We start from the raw sequence: 17,953 nt of genomic DNA, 5'->3' as shown, positions 1-17,953 counted from the left end.
ACACCAGTGTGAGGGAGGGCGCATGTGACACTTCCACTGACCCCGGGGTGTCAGGGCAAGGCTGACCTGGACCTGGCCCCACAGCCCCTCGTGTGTGGAGAGGGGTGTGGGGCGCTGGTTCTCAGGCTCCAGCCCTTACTTCCTGTGCCGGCTGCTGAGTGAGGAAGGGAGCAGTGAGAAAAGCCCCTTGAACAACATGGGTCGTTCCAGGGTCTCCCACGCTGGGGTCCTCCTCTGCAGGCTGAGGAGGGGGCGCTGGGCCAGCTCCTCCCAGGCTACCTCCCTCATTCATTCCCAAGGAGATCGTGGGAAGCTTGGAGGAAGCTGGCCACAGTTTGGGGTGAGCTATTTTTGGTAACAGGGTCTTTGGTCTCAGGCTCCAGGGGCCGAGGTGACTGGGAGGGAGCTGTTTGCATTTCCTCTGGCCCCCTCTACTCCCCCCTGCCTGGGCCCTGGGGACAAGGCGCCTGTGGTATGAACTTGCCTCTACTCCCTGGGCCCAGGAAGCCTTCCTGCTGGCCAAGCTCCAGCACTGCAGGAAGGCGAGGAGGGACACTTATCTGCCTGCCCTCTCTGGGGACTGTTCCCTAGAGCTTGGCACCAGGCCCTCTCCCCAGGCCCTGGCAGTCAGGAAGCAGCCGTGATGCTGGTAATCCGTTGATCTGCAGTAGACTGGTCCCTCTCACATGTAGTGTCAGTTGGTCCTTGGAAAGCCCTGGAAACGTGAGCCCCACCTGGAAGTGAGAAAAATGAGGGTCTCAGAGAGCATGGGGATTCCCCAGAGGCTGGAGATAGCTGCTGGCTGCTGAGCGTCTCCTCTAGGATACCGGCAAGGACAAGCATGTGCTGCTGCCCTGAGCCCCAATGCTGTAGCAGGGCAGCCGGACAGTCCCTTTTGGAGGAGGGAGACAGCCCAAGCTTGATGACCAGGTCAGCCCTCTGGGTGCAGAGCTGTCCTCAGCCAAGGTGAGGCTGGGGTCCATCCTGTACGGTAGGAGGCCTCTTCTGTCCCCAGCTAGCCTCTGGAGGTCCCTATCCTGGCCCCTCCTGCCCTCTGGGGGGCTCTCAGGCAGGTGGCCCACCCCAGGAGGACCCAGTGGCTCAGTGCCATCTTTTGTCTCCTGTAGAGCACAGAGGCCCACAAGAATGGCAAGGATGGCCGGCTGGCGTGGACGGGAATCCAGGAGCACCTTGTGTCCACTGGATTCAACCAGGTAGGGCTCTTCCCAGATGGGTAGGGCACCCATACCAAGAGGGTAGGGATGAGGCCCACTGGGAGGTGGGGAAGGCCAGCCAGCTCTCGGCCTGTCCATATACGGCCCTGTGTTCAGCTGGGTCTCGGAGCCCCAGGGGACCTCCAGCTGCTGAAAACTGGCAGATTCCATTTGCAAGAGCTAACCCTGACCCTGGGAACTGTGGTAGCCACCGCCACCCCCCCAACCAGAGTCCATGGAGGGAACCGCCCCTTGTCCCTTGTCACCTAGGGGTTCTTAAAGGGACAGGACAAGAAAACCCAAATTCTCCCTCCCTAGCATGACTCACCTCTCCCGCTCCCAGCTCTGCTTTGCGGCAAGTGCCCTTGAACCAGGCTGTGTCCTCAGGCACTGGGTTTCCAGGGAGTCCAGGGGGCTGAGGGATGGCCCCCTCTGAGCCCCTTTTTGCTCCCTCCCTGCAGATGCGTGAGCATGAAGTGAAGGTCTGGGACACCCGGCACTTCTCCAGCGCCCTTGCCTCCCTCACCCTGGACACCTCACCTGGGTAGGAGCAGCTGGCATGTTGGGATGGGTTGGTGGAGAGGGTCAAGGGCCTAGATGATGTTTTGAGTCTATAATGGACACTCTTGGTGAGGGCCTCTGATGTGCTGTGGCAGGGCCACCTGTGGAGTGAAGGGCCCAGTCCACGTAGAAGAGCCTCACCTGGCTCAGAGCTTGTCAGGGAGAGGCTGATCACCAAAGTGGTCAGGGGTGCTCGAGCTGGTCTCTGAGGCTTTGCAAAAGAAATCTGGTCCTGGCCCTACAGGAACCTCCATGGAGCTTTACCAGCAAGGGTGGTGAGGCAGCTCTACATGAGTGGATGAGCCCACTGACCCCATCCCACACGGTCCCTAACAACAGTGGGCCCTTGGTCATGCAGGTTTTCAGCCTAAGGGCTCTCACCTTGGTGTGTTTTGGCATTTGGGGGAGGGACTGACCTAGCAGAGGCATTGGCAGGAAACGTGGGAATGTACTTGATTTTGCTGTGACCATTTTGGTGGTGCTGGGGGTCAAAGAGACCGAAGCTTTGGTAGATAACAGGATGGGCATGGGTGACACAGGGTGGGGTGATGTGGGGACAGACAGGCTGGCAGGCTCGGAGGCAGGCCTTGGCCTCACAGGCTCTATGAAACCTCCTCAGACCCAGCCACACTCCTGTCTCTGGTGGTTTGGGATGGGGTGGGGGTGGTTGTGCCCCATCAGCTGGGGACTATAGGTACACCTCATCTTTCCATCCATATGGGAGGGTTTGTGGTTGTGCTGTGGGGACTCACCAAGCCGGCTCTATGAAGGGGCCCTGGGCTTACTGTGGCTTAGGCACCAGAGGCTCTCAGCAATGATTCCCATATCACAGCTGAGCAAACAGGTGCAGGTGATTGGGGGACCAGCCTGGCTGGGGTATGAGGAGGTGGGGGCCTGTTACCCTTTCAGAAGCCTCAGCCCTGCTCAGCGATGAGTCTTGGAGCAGCTTACTCGGACCTCCACATGATCCCCAGGCAGGGATCTGTGAAGGTCAGAGCTAGGAGAGGGTCTTGATCCTTGGCTATCCATCAAGCCCCTTCCTTTTCCATTTCATGACTGGGAAAAGTGAGTCACAGAAGTATGACTTCTTGTCACAGAAGTGTGACTTCAGTCACAGTGACCTGTCCAAGCTCTGGGAGTAGCATAGACCATGCTTGGGGGTGGGGAAGTCTGACTGCCATAAGAACTCTTGCCAGAGCATGCCTCAGCTGAGAGCTCCCAGAGAAGGGGTAACAGTGTCAGTGAACCTCTGCTCCCATCCCCTCTTACAACCTAGAGAGAGGCTAGGGAGCTGGGGAGGCCCATTTTGCAGATGAGGATGGCAAAGCTGAATGAAATCCAGCGCGTCTGCTTACTCTGGGCCCTGGGGATTAGGAGGGGGGCACTCCCTGGGACCCCATTTGCTGAAAGAGTAAGAGCTCCTAGGCCTGATGCTGCATTGGTACCTCCCCAGGCCAGACAACTCTTTCCCTACAGGGCTCTCTAGCAGGAGGCAGCTGGCCCAGCCTGGAAAGGGGACCCAAGGCTAGCCATCCATTGCTCTTCCACCCACTACTTCCTGTCTTCCAGGCTCCACCCCTGACCCCTGATGGGTCTCCCCCCCACCACAGAGCAGCCCCCGCCCATCCCCAGCTTGGCCCCTGGAGGAGTTAACGATGCCCAGACCCCACGGTGCCACTGGCCAAGGCTGACCCTGTAATTACAGCAGTTAAGAATAGCTTCGCAGGGCTAGCAGGGCCTGGAATTTCTCAAATCACTCCCAGATGGGTGGCCAGACCAGTGTCCCGCCCCTCCATCCTCCAGTCCTGGCCCCTGCCCTGCCAGGCCACACCCTTGGCAGAGGAGTGGGGACTCTCCAGCCCTCTGTAAATCTGGTGGACCTGGGGAATGGCGGTGGATCCCCTGTCCCCTGAGGCTCCCTGGGGTGTCAGTCCGGCTGAGTGGACCAGAGATGAGAAGTGTAGAGGGTGTTGAATGTGGGGACAGCTGTGGGTTTCCACTGTGTTCCCTCAGTTTCTCCACTATTTTATGGATTTTCCATCTCAATTTGAGCAAAACAGTGAGTGTTCTTTTAAAGCTAGAGGGGGCCAGGGGTCAGGCACAGGCCTCTCTCCCTGTCATCTCCATAGAGAACCTAGGGCCCCACCCTCCCAAAGGCTTCTGTCACAGCTTCCACCTGGGTCCTCCCACCTTCTCATCCTCATCATTTGTGGGGTGCTCCTCACTAAGAGGAGACATGCTGTGGTTGGAGGAACAGGGCATCAGGGGCCTATCTGTAAACCCAGGCTCAGGCAGCAGGTCCAGCAGGTGTGCCAGGTGCTATACTCTGTACAAGGTGGAGGTGGGAGGGTAAGTGGTAGGGTCTGGCACTGAAGGACCAGCTCACGTTCTAGACAAGGAGGTGCACAAACACTCTCTCGGCGCGATGCTTCTGGGTGGGTAAATGATCAGCTGTACCTGTCGTAGAGGCCACGGGCAGCTGGGGACATATCTCCTCTGGCAGCTGAGGCCAGAGAAGTTGATTGTCTGTGGAGGTCACCCCAGCAGCCAGTCCATGGGAGATAGAGGCTGGGGTTTGATCTTCACTGCTTCACACCAGGGAGCTTCTGTTCCTCACAGAGGCCCCACTGTCTCCTGGAGGCCCACATGGCTAGCAACCCTGTGCTGGGCCATGGAGCATGTGTTGACATCCTGTCCCTGCCTGCCTTGAGCTAGCTGCTGGCTCACCTCTCCTAGTCAGTGCTTGTCTTCTGTAGAGTGTTGGCTGGGCACTAACGGGAACATGTATAGCCTGTGTGGATGGCACAGGGCCTGTGGCAGCAAGGTCCCAACAATCAGACTGGCATCTCCCCACATCCATCCCTGGACCCTGCCCTGGAACCATTGAGATTGCCCTGGGTAAGGGTTGCATCTTGGCCTGGTCTCCCACTCTGCCCCTGGGCCTCCCTTCACCGCCCCTGTTCCTCCGGGGTATCTGATGGGATATCCCGAATACCTTTTCTGGGAGGGCTGGAGTGAGTGTTTAGCCCCCTGTCTTTGGGTCCTGCCTCCCCACCCCACCCCCTGCCATCCCACGAAACCAGGTTTGGCTTTGCAGTGAAAACATTTATTCAGCAGCCACGCTGTGTTCAGCAGCAGCCCACAGGCCCACAATGGCTCCTTTGACAGGGCTGCCGAGGGGGAGGGCAGGCCTCACCATAGCCGCTCCCCTAATGGGACCCAGGCTCACAGGAAATCCACCTGGGCCGCCGCTGGCTCAGGAAGAAGGGGCCCCACCCAGGCTCGCTGCCACCATCCTCTGCCCGCCACGACCCACCGCCCACCTCCTCCCTTCCCATGCCAGAACCCTCAGCAGCCACTAATTGAATCCAGAGCCTCGCGTGGCTGGGCCTGACTCGGCGCTGACATCAACGCCCTGAGCCACAGGGCCTGCTCCCCAGGCCTGGCTGGGCTGCCTGCTTCCATCCAGGGTGAGGCTGGGAGGGGGCCCAGGGGCTATGACCCGTAGAAGGGACACGGGCATAGAGCCTTGGGGAGGCTGGCTCAGTGCTTGCAGCACCTCTCTGCAGCCCCAGGGCCCACTTTGCCTCCCGTCTCAGGGTCATGGGAGAAGGTGCTGTGAATCCATCCTTGTTCCCCAGCTCCCAGTACCCAGTCCAGGCCAGAGCTCCACTCTGCATCCCTGGCCCTGCCCCCACACAGCCTGTGGCCTTCCTGGAAAACACTCCCACTTCCGGGGTTTCTGGAAAGCCTGGGCACATCCCAAGTGCAGAGAGTAAAAGGGTATCACAGAGCCATCAGGCCTTCACAAACCAGGCTCAGACCTTTGGTCCTGTCCCTGGGGCACCTGCCCCTAACAGCCCCAGTGTGGCCCATCCTCCCCATTCACCAGACGGTTCCTGTCATTCAGGATCTGTGTTGCTCCTCCACCAAGACCTCTCTGTGCAGCTGGAGCAGGTGGCCAGGAGCAAGGTTTCCCAACCTGAGCCCATGCAGAAGGGCATCGGGACTGTGGGGAGGACTGGGCTGTTTGCTCTGCCTGGCCCAGGACCAACTGTGGGGGCTGCAGAACACAGCTCTAGGGACCCCCTCCACAGAGGAAGGTAAAGGAGGGTACCCTGGGTACCCCCTTGGCCTTTATCTGCCTGAACCTTCCCCAGCTTCACAGGAACACTACCGTTCTTGCTGGCAGACCACTGGGCCTGAGTAGGGTGAGGCTGGGCAGACAGTGCCCAGGGCAGGGTACCTGGAAGGGCCACCCTTCCTGGCATGGTCTTTAGCAGCAGCCCTCCAAAGCCCAAGGATTGCTGACCAGGACCTGGTGCCCATCGGGGAGGGGGTTCCTAGTCCCCACAAAGAGACCTATCTTTTTATGCCCATCCTGCACCCCCACCTCTCCACCCAGCCTAGGTACCCTGGGCCACACCAGAGAAACACACACATTTTATCTTTTATTTTTCTTACAAAAGGCCTTCATATCATTGTTTGTTTTACAAAAACCAAAGTCCTTGTCTCTGAGTTTGAAAAACATTTTCCCAGAATAAATGGGAAAGAATCTCTTATAAATATATTTTTAAAAACCAAAGCAAAACATGTTCCTAAAGCGTCTGTCTTTCCAGTTTCTTTTGTTCCTTTGCTCCTTGGGGCCGGGGCTGACCTACATGCCCCATCCCCAGTCCCACTCTCCCTCTGCCATCTTTCTGGGGGCTTCCTTCACTGGCCCTCAGAGTCTCCTTGGGATGGGGGCCTGGGAGCCCTGGGCCTGTGTTACCAGCACACAGCAGGGCCCGCCCCACCTTTCCCCAGGGGCTGTACTTGGCAGAGGACAGGGCAGACGCCATCCTCGTAGGCACTCAGGCTCGGGGCACCTTAGAGGTGGCCACCTGGGTCCTAGGATCTCATAGATGAGGAAATGGAGGGGTGGGGTCTTCCTGTGGTCACACAGCCCCCACCCTGATGTGTCCTCTTTGTAGGGATCTGAGAACTTCCTTGGTCTGGCAGCAGGAGGGCGCTGGTGGGTCGCCAGCCTGGCTGAGAGCCCAGCCTAGCAGCGTGTTGCTCCCCGGCTTAGATGTAGGGCTTGGTGGGGAGGGGCCCTTGGGGACCCGGCCCTGGGTAGCCCATGAGTGGCACCTCACACTCAGGCCCGCTGGGTGCAACCTCCCCACCACCCTCAGTCGCCTTGGGGCCTGGCTCCAAGGGGGCCTTCACTCCTTCCAGCTCCAGGGGCCCAGTCCCGGGCCCCACCTGTCCTTTGCCATGAGCTATGGCCGCTGCCGCCCGCCCCCGCCGCACGCAGTAGGCCGCCCCCACAGCAGCCAGTGCGGCCAGGAGCACGGCAGCCAGGGCAGGTGCAATGAGCAGCGGCAGGTTGCCCTCTCGCGCCTGTGTGACCGGGGCGTGGTTGGAGCGGATGGCTGGTGGTGTGCGGGCCTCCCCACAGGCCTCTTCGCCCTCGGGCACCCGCCCGACCCCGAGAGGCCTGACACAGATGGAATAGGTGGCATTGGGCCGCAGCTGGGTGACCGTGTACTCAGCAAGTGAAGCGGGCAGGCGCAGCGTCACCGGCCGCTTGTCGGGCCCTGACAGGTTGCGGTAAGTGAGGCGGAGGCTTCTGAGCTGCACGGTGCCGCCCTGCAGGTAGCGCTGCAGCCCCACACGCAGGGAGGTGGGGCTCGCCGGCTCGATGCCCAGGGGCAGGGGTGGGGGCGGTTCCAGGGTGCCCGGGGCCGGGCTGGGTTGGGGCCCCTGCCTCACCCGGCTCTCGCAGTAGAGGCCCACGAAGAACTCAGGGCACAGGCACTCCAGGTGGCCCTGCACCCCCAGGTGACAGGTGCCCCCGTTGAGGCAAATGGACGCCGGGCAGTCCTGGGGCCGGGGGGGAGGCCCCACAGTGGGCGGGGCGGCAGGGGGCAGGCTGGGGGCCTCAGTGGCCGGCTCTGTGGGGGCGAGCCAGGTGGGAGCTGGACTGGAAGGTGAGAACGTGGGTCCCCGTACCGCGGGCTTCGTGGTGGGTACCGTGGCCGTGGTGGTGGTGGCCGGGCAGCCGAAGTCAGCATACTCGAGGTCGAGGAGCAGGCGGCCAGCGTTCTTGGGTGGGAAGTGGCAGCGTGTCTCCTCCGGGCTGGCCAGCGCCACGCGGCTCTCCCGTACCCAAGGCCCAAACCAGCTTAGGGGACACACACAGTTGAAGGGGTTGCGGGCGGCTGCCAGGAGCCGCAGGCGGGGGAAGAGGCCCGAGAGCTCATGCGGGAGGGCCTGAAGGCTCAGGTTGCTCAGGTCCAGCTCCTGCAGGGCCACCAGGCCGGCCAGGCCCTCGGGCCGCAGCTGGGCAATGCGGGTGTTGCCAGCCAGCCGCAGGCGCGTCAGGCCCCGCAGGCCCTGGATGGCAGGCGGCACGCGCTCCAGCTGGTTGTCAGACACGTCCAGGTCGTGGAGGTTGCGTAAGCGGCTGAAGAGCCCTTCGTCCAGCCGCCGCAGCCCCAGGCCGGCCAGCCGCAGCGCCTCCACGTTGGCAGTGTCCAGGGTGCCAGGCTCCAGGGCCGGCAGGCTGTTGTGGCTGAGGTCAAGCAGCAGCAGGCGTGGCAGGTGCAGCGGGGGCAGGGCCCGCAGTTCATTGTCCTGCAGCTTGAGCTCCAGGAGGCAGTCGAGCGTGTCAAAGGCTCCGGGCTGGATGTGGCGGATGCGGTTCTTGCCCAGGTAGAGGCGCTCCAGGCGCCGCAGGCCACGGAAGGTCTCGTTGGTGATCTCGCGAAGCCTGTTGGCAGTCAGGTCCAGGTTGCTGAGGTTGGCGAGTGGCTGGAAGACCCCGCCGGGCAGGCTGGCGATCTGGTTCTGCGACAGGTCCAGGAGCTGCAGCCCCAGCAGGCTGGCAAAGCTGCCCACGTCCAGTGTGGTGATGCCGTTCTCGAAGATGTACAGGCCTGCCGTGTCGGGTGGCACGTCACGGGGCACCGTGGTACCCTGACGGGCAGTGCAGAAGACCGTCTGTGGCTGGTTGCACTGGCAGCCAGATGGGCAGCCCTGTACCCCGGGCTCTAGGGCCAGCAGCAGCAGCACCAGGGACAGGGGGATTCTGGAGCACATCTTCTGGTTCCTGGGAGCATAGGAGAGAGAGAGAGAGACAGGAGACCATGAGTCAGGGGCCCAGGGGACAGCCACGCCAGGAAGGACCAAGAAGGGAATTCCCAGCCCCCTTCACTCCCTACCCCCAAATCCAACAGCGCACAGTAGTTATGAGTCAGGTCCCCAGTGCCCTGGCCCCATTCCTGCCCAGCCCCACCAGCTCCCTCACTGAGTGACTTGGAGCAGTCATGTGACTTCGTTATGCTATCAGTTGCTACTTCCTGCGCTGTCACCAGGGTTCAGTGGGCTGATGCATGCAGAGAGGCCGGCCCCAAACGCTCAGTGACCACAAAAGCTCCTGTCTCCTAAACCCCAGCCCTCTCACCTCTGAGGCTCAGAGAGAACACGTCAGAACGCATCAGGCTCTGTGCCTTCCCTTCATGTCCCATCCCCACCCCCCCAAATCTCTGCTGAGGTAGACAGGCAAGGAGGGAGCACCACGGGTCCTAGAGCAGCCCCTCCCTGCAGCATCTGAGAAAGAAGGGGCTGGCAGCCAGCGCGTAAGCAGAGAAGCTGACTGCCCCGTGCCGCTGGCCCCTGCCGCCACGCTCTGTGTCCTCCAAGTGAGGAGGAGACCACAGCGGGAAGACTTCACATGGAAACTATGGGATCGGTGTTTTTCCACTTGTGAAGTCAGACCTGCCCAGTACGGGAGCTGAGGGCCCTACAGGATGTGGCCAGGGGGAATGTTCCTGAGGGGGGTAGAGGAGGGCCTGAGCCATTGGCAGGTGTCCCCATGTGGGTGAGGACAGGGAGGCAGGGAGCCCTGGTCTTCAGATCCCCCATCTCTGAGGTGTGAATGACAGATCTAGAGGTGGGAGTTCTGGCCTCTCTGGGCTCACCCAGGGGACAGGTCAAGGGACACTGGTTGCGGGGTGGTCCCTGAAGCATTGCCAGGCCTGGAAACGTCCTGCAGACTGATTCATCTGTCATTTCTTCGGGTCCACTCTGGCCTGACCACTGGGAATAAGGAGCGGCAGCTCTTCCTCCGTGCTGGCACACCGAGCATTTATAGCCCCCTCATGTGGTCATGTGGTGCCCCCCCCCCCCGCCTCCCAGCAGCCAGGGCAGGTGGAAACTATTCTCATTGCTCCTAGATGACAGAAGCAGGAGAGGGGGGATCAGGGGAGCTCTAGGTGGTGTAGTGACTTGCTGCCGTCCCACTGCCAGGAAATCTGAGCTGGAGCCTAGGTCCTTAACCACGTCCAGGTGCAGCTGGGCCTGCAGCCTGTGATGGTCCTGCCTGCTGATGTGGGGGTGGCTCCCTCAGCTGCTCTGGGCTCCAGCCTGTAGCTGGAACTGCTCAAGATAGAAGGGGGCCACAGTGTGGGCCCCCCTTCACTCAGGCTTCTAGGGGAGCCCAGGGGCCACCACCCTTTGGGCCCCTAGCGTCCCCAGGAGGCCGGCACCCCTCCTCTCCAGGCACCTTCTGCTCACACAAGGGCCTTTTGTGCTGGGGCTCAGCCTCCCCTTCCCCCACCCTGCCAGCCATCAGGCCACGGCAGGTAACAGGGCCCCCTCAACTGAGCCTGTGTTCTGCCCCAGTGCCATCCGCCGGGCTCCTCCCCCCAGGAACACAGGCTCCTGCAGAGTGAGCCAGAGGGGGGCCAGGTGGTCCCAGGCCAGACTAGACAAGTCCCTGGGGAGACCGGCTCTAGGTAAAGGCCTGTGACCCAGGTCGCACCTGCCTAGGCCCCACCCGCCTGCAGGGTCCCCTCTGCCAGAGAAGTGGGACTGTCAGCCTCTGCCCCTCGCTAGCTAACACTGGCCTTTCAGAGGCCAGCCAGGGAGGCCTTCCCTAACCCCTCGCTGGTGCCCCTTCCCCCTGCTCTCTAGCCTTCTGGCTATACCGTCCCCTCTCTGGGGGGAGGCCCTGGCTGCTCTCGTGTGTCCCAGAGCATGCTTAGCTCATCTTTGCTGAGTGAATGGTGGGGCAGGGCCTTGTACTGAACCTCAGATGAAGCTAGGAGCAGAACCTGGAAGGCCTTGTGCACCCCTGGCCCTGCCGGCACCATCCCAAGGGGGCTGCGTGCACCACACCCGGCCTCCTCCCCCAAGTGGACCCACTCCACCCTCAGTGACTCAGAAGGCAGCGGGTGTGGCCTGGCCTCCAGATGTGGGCTGTGAGCGCCCCCCACCCCCTACGTCCACGTGTGGGGTGAGCCGCCTCCCCCTGAATCAGCCCTCCCAGCGGGGCAGGCAGGGTCACGAAGGGAGCAGCCAGGCTCCAGGGTGGGAGGGGACCCTACACGTGGCCACCCCTGCGGCTTCGGCTCCCCCTGGGCTATGTATAAGGTCATGGTTAAGAGCTCATACTCCAGTCAGGCAGCCTGGGCTATAGACAGCAGCTTTCTCTCAGAGCCTTGCTTTCTTCACTACTTTGGCGTTTCAGAGTTGACACCTCCTAGGACTGGGAGTGCTTAAACACTGAACAGCCTGGTTTGGCTCTTGGGGGCCTCTCGTGTGTGCTGGAGGGTATTCCCCCACTGTGCATCAGGTAGGGGCATCAGCTTCGTTCCATAATCTGCTGGCCCTTGAATCCACAAAGTCATCATGGGGGAGCTGTGGGTCCATCTAACCACAGAGTGGCAATCTGGCTGAGTTGGTGGGGAGCAGGGGCTGGGTCAGAACTGGCATTCTGGGCTGGGGAGACCGCAGCAGGCAGCAGCTAACCTGCTTCCCACCCGCCAGGGTGCAGGGGTAAGCACCTGTGCCTGCTGCACCCACCCAGCAAGGAGTTGGCAGTGGGGCTTTGGAAGATGGGTGCTGGGTGCCAGCAGCTCTGGGGGCTTTGCCAGGGGCCCTGCCAGGGGCCCTCGTGGCACCAAATGATCACAGAGCCCCCAGAAGGGACCTAGCAGGTGAAGGCTGGCCGTGGAGGTGGTGGGCAGCAGGGCAACAGAAGACAGAGCCCAAGTTTGGTCCCTCAGTAGCTTCCCCAGTCCCCTTTCAGCTCTGGGCCTCAGTTTCTCACCAGCCCTGCCTCCGTCCTTGGAGTTGTTCTGAACACCTAGGGTTCTAGTTCTTTGTTCTGTTTGTTTTTAACTGGGGAAGTTCTTTTACCAAGTTCTGGGAGCAATCCCGCCAGTCTGGGCTCATTCTGGTGTATGTGCGCATGTGTGTGTGCATGCGTGCGTGTGTGCAGGAGCACGCATCCACCCGCATTGGGGGTGGGGTGTCTCATGGGAGGTCATGGCTGCCCTGGCCATCGCAATTCCAGCAGCCTTGAAGGACGAGGGGCCTGGGCTTTGATATCTGATCTGCTGACCCAAGGCAGGGACCTTTCTCTGTGCAAAGGGTGTGGAGAGACTTCTGGAGGCAGCCCGGCATGGGGGATGGTGGGAGCAAGAGGGCAAAGGACCCAGGTCCTTGCTCTTCCATCTGGACTCTGCAGCCTCACTTTGGCCTGGCTCCACCATGATGTGGTGGGAAGAGGCAGGACACAGAGGCCCAGGCTCTTGCTGGTGGCCCTGCTGCCCTCCAGGGGACACTTGCTAGGATGGGGCTTTAAGGTCCCACTGCCTGCCATCCCAGCCTGGCTGCATGACAGTCTGGCCATGTTCCTTCACCTCAGTTCCCGTCTGTGAAGGGCCTGGGGGGGAACAGGGGGGATCCTGTTGACAATCCTGAGCCTGATTGTCAGGGTTGTTTAGTTTGTACTTGGAGTGCATGCTAAGTGGTCAGTAAACATTAGCTACTGAAGGCGTTACCCATAAAACCTGAGCCCTGCCTTCTACGCATATGGGGTCAGGATGCCATGGTGTGGGCGGGGCTCCATGCCACTTGCAGCACAGACAGAGGCCCCCTGGGCAGAGTGAGCCCTCCGTGTAGGGGTTGCCCTCCATCCTCCATCCTTCAGTGTGGGAGAGTGGGAGCTGGAGAGAGCAGCCTGGGGAGAGGGGCATATTTAGTTCTGGAAGAGGGTGGGGGAGTGAGCTCTCCTCTGGCCAGCCCCCCTGCCGTCTGACCTGGGAGCAGAGGGGGCAGGGCTCTACAAGGAAGGACATGCTCCTCAGCTCTCAGGGGGACATCTGGAGGCACCCACTCACATGCAGGCTCTGGTTTAGTCAGGTAGTAGCGAGTGGCCAGAACCCAGGAGTTCAGGTGACAGCATCTGACCTGTGGCTGCGTATCTCCCAGCTCCTGGGGAAAGCCACAGCCTGGCTGGTGGGGGATAGGGTTAGACAGACAGACAGACAAGGCCAGCACAGCCCTGTTCTGAGCCAGACACCGCTGAGTGGGTGCAGGGGTCAGGTGCTGCGGGGTCTGACCGTGAGGCTCTGGGCCTCCGGCTCCCAGTGTCCCCCTCCCCCGCCCTCCCCCGGGGCTAAGCACCTCGGCCAGGCCTGGCAGCAGCCCAGCCCAGGAGTCTGCCAACCCCCCAGGCAGGCGGGACCATGCCGGCGGCCAGGATGGCTGGCTCCAGTTTCGCTGACGTGTCTGAGGAGGCTCGGAGCCTAGCCTGGGTCTGCTCATCTCCCCGTCCCCGGGGCACAGCAGAGTGGGGGGGTGGGTCAGGGTCTCTGTCTTATGCCCTCGGGGGAAGGGGCCAAGGTGAGGGTGGGGGCTGCAGTCTTACCCCGTGATGAAGCCAGGAGTCCCTACTGGTCTTGGCTTCTCTGCCTTATTACAGATGAGGCCCAAGACACCACTTTATGACCTCATCCAGTTCCCTTCCTTTTCTGGGTCTGTCTCCCACCTGTAACCCCAGGGGTTTCTCAACTCCTGCTGCACATCAGAATCACCTGGGAAGCTTTAGAAAGTTCCCGGTGCCCTCCTGCCTCCTTGCCAATTAAGTAAGAATTTCTGGGGTAAGGCCCAGACAGAGTGGTATTTTGGAGAAGCTCTTGGGGTGAGTCTCCCCAACAGGGCTCAGACCCTGGGCCAGAGGGGGGCACAGTCTGGATATCAGCCTTGTCTCCTGGTCCCGGGAGGGATCTGGATCCCCAGCAGGTGTGGCTGGCTGGCAATGCTGGGCCACTCCTCTCCACTGCCCCCACTCCTCCTGGCCCCAAATGGGTGCCTTCTGTGGCACCATGGGTGACTTGGCAGCCACCAGACCTGTCAGCCCAGGGCCAGGAGACCAGTGACTAAAGCCATTCTGCTCAAGTGGCCCCTCAGGGCTGCAAGATATATCATCTCAGTCTGGAGAGGTGCCACTCTATTGGGAGAGGACACCTGCTGCCCTGGGAGCTATTTGGTGGCTGCAGCCCAGCTAGAAATGCCACCAGATGCCACCATCTGCACGTGTGCAAGTATGATGCCACAGGGGCTGGGCTCAGATGCCGGGCCTCCTGGCTGGCCTGTCCCCACCCAGGGCCAGGCATCCATCAAGTAAGGCCCTAACCTGCAATTAACCCTAGATTTGCCAGAGGAGGACCTTAGTCACCAAGGGAGGCCACCAGCCCAAGCCAGTTGGGCCAAGGCTGTCTGAGTCCTAGGCAGGGACGGAACAGGAAGTGGCTCCAGAGGTGTCTTTGCCCTTCTCAGTCTTGCCACGTCCGGGGTTCTTGGTTCCCCTGGGTCGCCCTGGGGTCTGTGAGCTGATTGGGGAGCCACGACCCGGCTCCCCCATCTGGGTCTTTCAATTCTTACTGCTGCCCATCCAGGCCCAGGGCCAGTAGGGGCCCCAATGACCGCCTGAGCCCCAGCCCCTTCTCAGTGCAAGCCCTCCCTCTTCTCCCTCTTTAATTAAATCTCTCAGGCAGCCGCAGAGGAATGTCAGAGCCTTATTGCATTCCCCCCGGAGGAGACTGGCTGGGGGGACCATCCCCAACCTGGGGAACTGGCCCTTCACCGGCCTCTACCCCCAAAAACCAAGGTGGCTCAAGGGATCTTGCTTCAGCCTCCTCATACCCGGGCGGCTGGAATGAGGAAAAGTGGGGGAGGCCTGAGGGCCTGGCCAGCCAGGCGGCCCAGCCAGCAGAGGGAAAGCAATCCGGCTGACTCTGGAATGTGGAAACCGATAAAAGGAAGAAGGCTGAGCCCCTGTCCGCCTGCGGTGCACTCAGACTCCTGCAGCACCCCTGCCCGCCCCCAAACATAACCCTGTTCCAGTCACGCGCGCGTAGACACATGCCCACGCCAGACACACGCCCACTGGGCTGTGCTCTGACACACACACACACACACACACACACACACACACCCTCCCTCCTCCTTCTCCAAGAACTCTTGCAAATTCCACAGCAGTGAGGGGAGCTGGTTTTCTTGGCAGCACAGAGCCTTGGGCTCCCTGGCTCAGGGAGGGACTCTAAAGGGAACTGAGGGGGGCTCCAGGAGGGGTCACTAACTGAGCTAGGGGGTACTGCTGCCCTTCCCAAGAGTCCAGGGCCTGTAGATGATTAGGGATGCTTCTGTGGGACAGGCTCACCCAGCCTTCTTTCTGGTGACCAAGGGGGTGCTGGCTGGCTTTCTGAGGTGGGAGCTGCCTCCTGGGACCAGCTGAGACCCTACTTTCCTTTTCCCAGGAGCTGCACAGCTCAGGGGTGGGGTCCACTTGTAAGACCCCGTGAGGACTCAACCATCTTTATTTGGGACTTGTTCCAGCTTCCCCAGGGCAGTAGTAGGGATGTCAGGAATGGGAGCCTGAAATAGTGGACCCATCTCCTGCCTAGGGCCTCTCCCTGCCTGCCCTAAGAGGCTTCCTTGGGAGAGCACAGGTCTGGGCAGTGTCTGAGGGGCTTCTCGTGTTCAGCGCCCCACTTTCCAGAGTCTGGAGAAAGTGGTGCCATCCCAGCAAACGGCCTGGGACACCAGTCCCCCACCAGCTGCATCTGACTCTCTGGACCCACAGGTCCCCGGGTAGCTGTTTGAGTCTGCAGCTGGGGGAGGTGGGGACAGGCAGTGCCCAGGCCCCTAGTCTGGCACGTGTGTGCTCATCCTCCCTCCCTGGGCCAGATAATGGTCTGGAGGGAATCCAGCTGGGCTGCTCATTACCAGAGCCCTCTTCCTGCCTCTGACACTCTGTTTACAGAAGCTCCGGGGGCTGATTCCCCTGGGAGAAGACAGCCAACTCAGGGGACTGCTCTCCCATCCCCCTACACGCCTGCCTTATCCCTGCTGGGCCTTGCCAACAGCTGGGCCCATACTGGACTTCACCGCCCTCTGGGCCCGCTCAAATGGACCTCACTTAGAGGGCGCCCACCCAGTTACTCTTCTATGTCCCCAACACCCAAAGTGCAGCCTAGCAGGAAAGAAATAGATTTAGTACAGCTTCCCAGCCCCATGAGCTCTTAGCCTGGAGAGGAGGGCTCTGGGTCCTGGTGCCTCTTCCAGAACCTCACCTGTCCTAGGTACAAAAGGCAAGCAGGGGGACGCTGGGACCCTCAGGGCCTTTTCCTCCTTCCTACCTTGTAGACTCCACCCCTGGGCCCCAGCAGGAGAGGCAGTCAGTGACCCTGGTGTGGTAATCTTTAACGAATGGGGGCAAAGCAGAATGGTTGGCACCGAGCGCCTGGCCTGCCAGTGACCACAGGGGACCTCAGCAGCCCTCAGGCCCCAGAGCTGCCAGCCCAGGGACACAAAGGACTAAGCTGGCTCCAGGCCATTGGGTTCATAGCCCAAGCAAAGCCCTGTCCCTGGCACAGGCCGAGATGGGGCACCCTAATATCTGGAAAATGAAGGGCCCCAGCCAGCCAAGGTCTGTCCCCTGCCCCCCCACAGAGCATCAAATACCTCCTAGCCACCCCTACTCCTCCCCAAGGCTGCATGCTGTTGGCCCCCCGGCTCTGTGCTAAACGACAAGGGCCCTGAATACTCGCAGGCGGCCAGTCTGCACAGATCTGGACAGGGGCACTGAGGGCTCCAGGCCCAGAACCAGACTGTCCCACTCCAGGAGGTAAAAGTAACCCAAGACTATGGCTTGGCTGTCCCCTCAAAGGGGTTTGATTCATAAAACTGGTCGTGCTGGAGGGCCCAGCCGTGGGAGGAGGAAGCGAGGGAGGGGGTGTTTATTTTGTCTGCTCGCAGCCCTGCCGGCTACTGGCCGGTGAGTCTTACACGCGCGCGGCCGTGGGGCTGCCCGGGACCGCAGGAGGAGGGGGCGGGAGCGGGTCGAGCGCGGGCAGAGGTGCAGGGGGCCCCCCCGCCCCGGGGCCCCGTGGGCCCGGGTGACCGCGCGGGGCTGGGGGTCGCGTGTCCGTGCCGGGGGTGCGTGTGCGCGCGGCGGGGGGGTCCGCGCGCGGGATCGGCGGCCGCACAGCCCGCCCCGCGGCGCCCCGGCCCGGCAGACACTCACCGGGCGGCGGCGGCGGCGGGAGCCGGGCGGGGCGGGCCGGCGGCCCGGAGGAGTCCTGGGTTCCGGGGTCCCGAGGCGGCCGGGTCCGCGTCTCCCCGCCCCGGGCTTGGGCTGCGGAGTCTGCCCGCGGGAGGCGGGTCGCGCTTTAAGGGCCGGGGGCGGGGCCTCGGGCGGGGGCGGGGCCTCCGGAGACCCGCCTCCTCGCTCGGCACAAGGGTCCTGTCGCCGGTGCGGGAGGCTCGCTGCTCCGCCTCGGGCCCGCGGGGGGTAGGCGGGGGGCCGCGCGCCCGGCTGCTCTGCCAGCGGTTTGCCGTGTGACCCTGGGCGGGTCCCTGTTTTTTGTAAAAGAAAGAGAATATCGACGCCAGGAGTCCCAAGCCCACATACCTATGACACACCAGGCAGGCGGACCCCTTGGGTTACGGACACCTGGAGAGGTGGGGATGGGTGGGTAGGGAAACTGGGGGTCAGTCAGTGTAAGGGCTCAGCCCCTGTGACCTGCCCCAGTCTGCCAGAGTTTGAGGTTTTTCAAGAGAAACTGGAAATCTGGGTTTTTTTTAGGTGAAATCTCTCAATGTGTTATTGTTGGTAGCTAATCCCAATTTCAAAAACTTTTGGGCAGGCCACACAGAGTCCTCCGAGAGCCTCCTAAATACAATTTCTAATGCTAAATCTGAGTTCTGGGGTCCTTTTAGCAATGAGGGCCTTCAGGGAGGTGAGTATTCCTGGACCACCCTCTCCACATTTTAGGTGAAAAGATTGAGACACAGGAAGGGGAAATGACCTGAGTGCTGGAGAGGGTGGGATGGGGTGG

General features: G+C 61.5%; 2 protein-coding genes across 5 annotated transcripts in view; one reads left to right on the top strand and one right to left on the bottom strand.

Moving 5' to 3' along the window:
- CORO7 (coronin 7) overlaps positions 1-17,953 on the top strand; it is a 58,547-nt gene that overhangs the window by 28,215 nt on the left and 12,379 nt on the right. For all 4 annotated transcript variants that reach the window (XM_072835559.1, XM_072835560.1, XM_072835557.1 and 1 more), the window contains 2 exons: positions 1,128-1,214; positions 1,676-1,758. In XM_072835559.1, coding sequence (XP_072691660.1) covers positions 1,128-1,214; positions 1,676-1,758 — 170 coding nt within the window. The remainder of the gene's footprint in view (positions 1-1,127; positions 1,215-1,675; positions 1,759-17,953) is intronic.
- VASN (vasorin) lies at positions 6,214-17,259 on the bottom strand. The gene is made up of 2 exons (XM_072835561.1): positions 17,140-17,259; positions 6,214-8,871 (listed from the first exon to the last, which is right to left on the bottom strand). Exon 2 carries the CDS (start codon positions 8,859-8,861, stop codon positions 6,843-6,845), a length of 2,019 nt encoding a protein of 672 aa, XP_072691662.1. The 5' UTR covers positions 8,862-8,871; positions 17,140-17,259; the 3' UTR covers positions 6,214-6,842.

Source organism: Canis lupus, chromosome 8 (assembly GCF_048164855.1).
Source record: "Canis lupus baileyi chromosome 8, mCanLup2.hap1, whole genome shotgun sequence".
In the NCBI taxonomy this organism is placed as follows: Eukaryota; Metazoa; Chordata; class Mammalia; order Carnivora; family Canidae; genus Canis; species Canis lupus.
This window is presented reverse-complemented; position numbering and strand designations above follow the sequence as displayed.

Coding starts and splice junctions, on each gene's coding strand:
- VASN (XM_072835561.1), bottom strand. CDS start 8,861: ATGTGCTCCAGAATCCCCCTGTCCCTGGTGCTGCTGCTGCTGGCCCTA.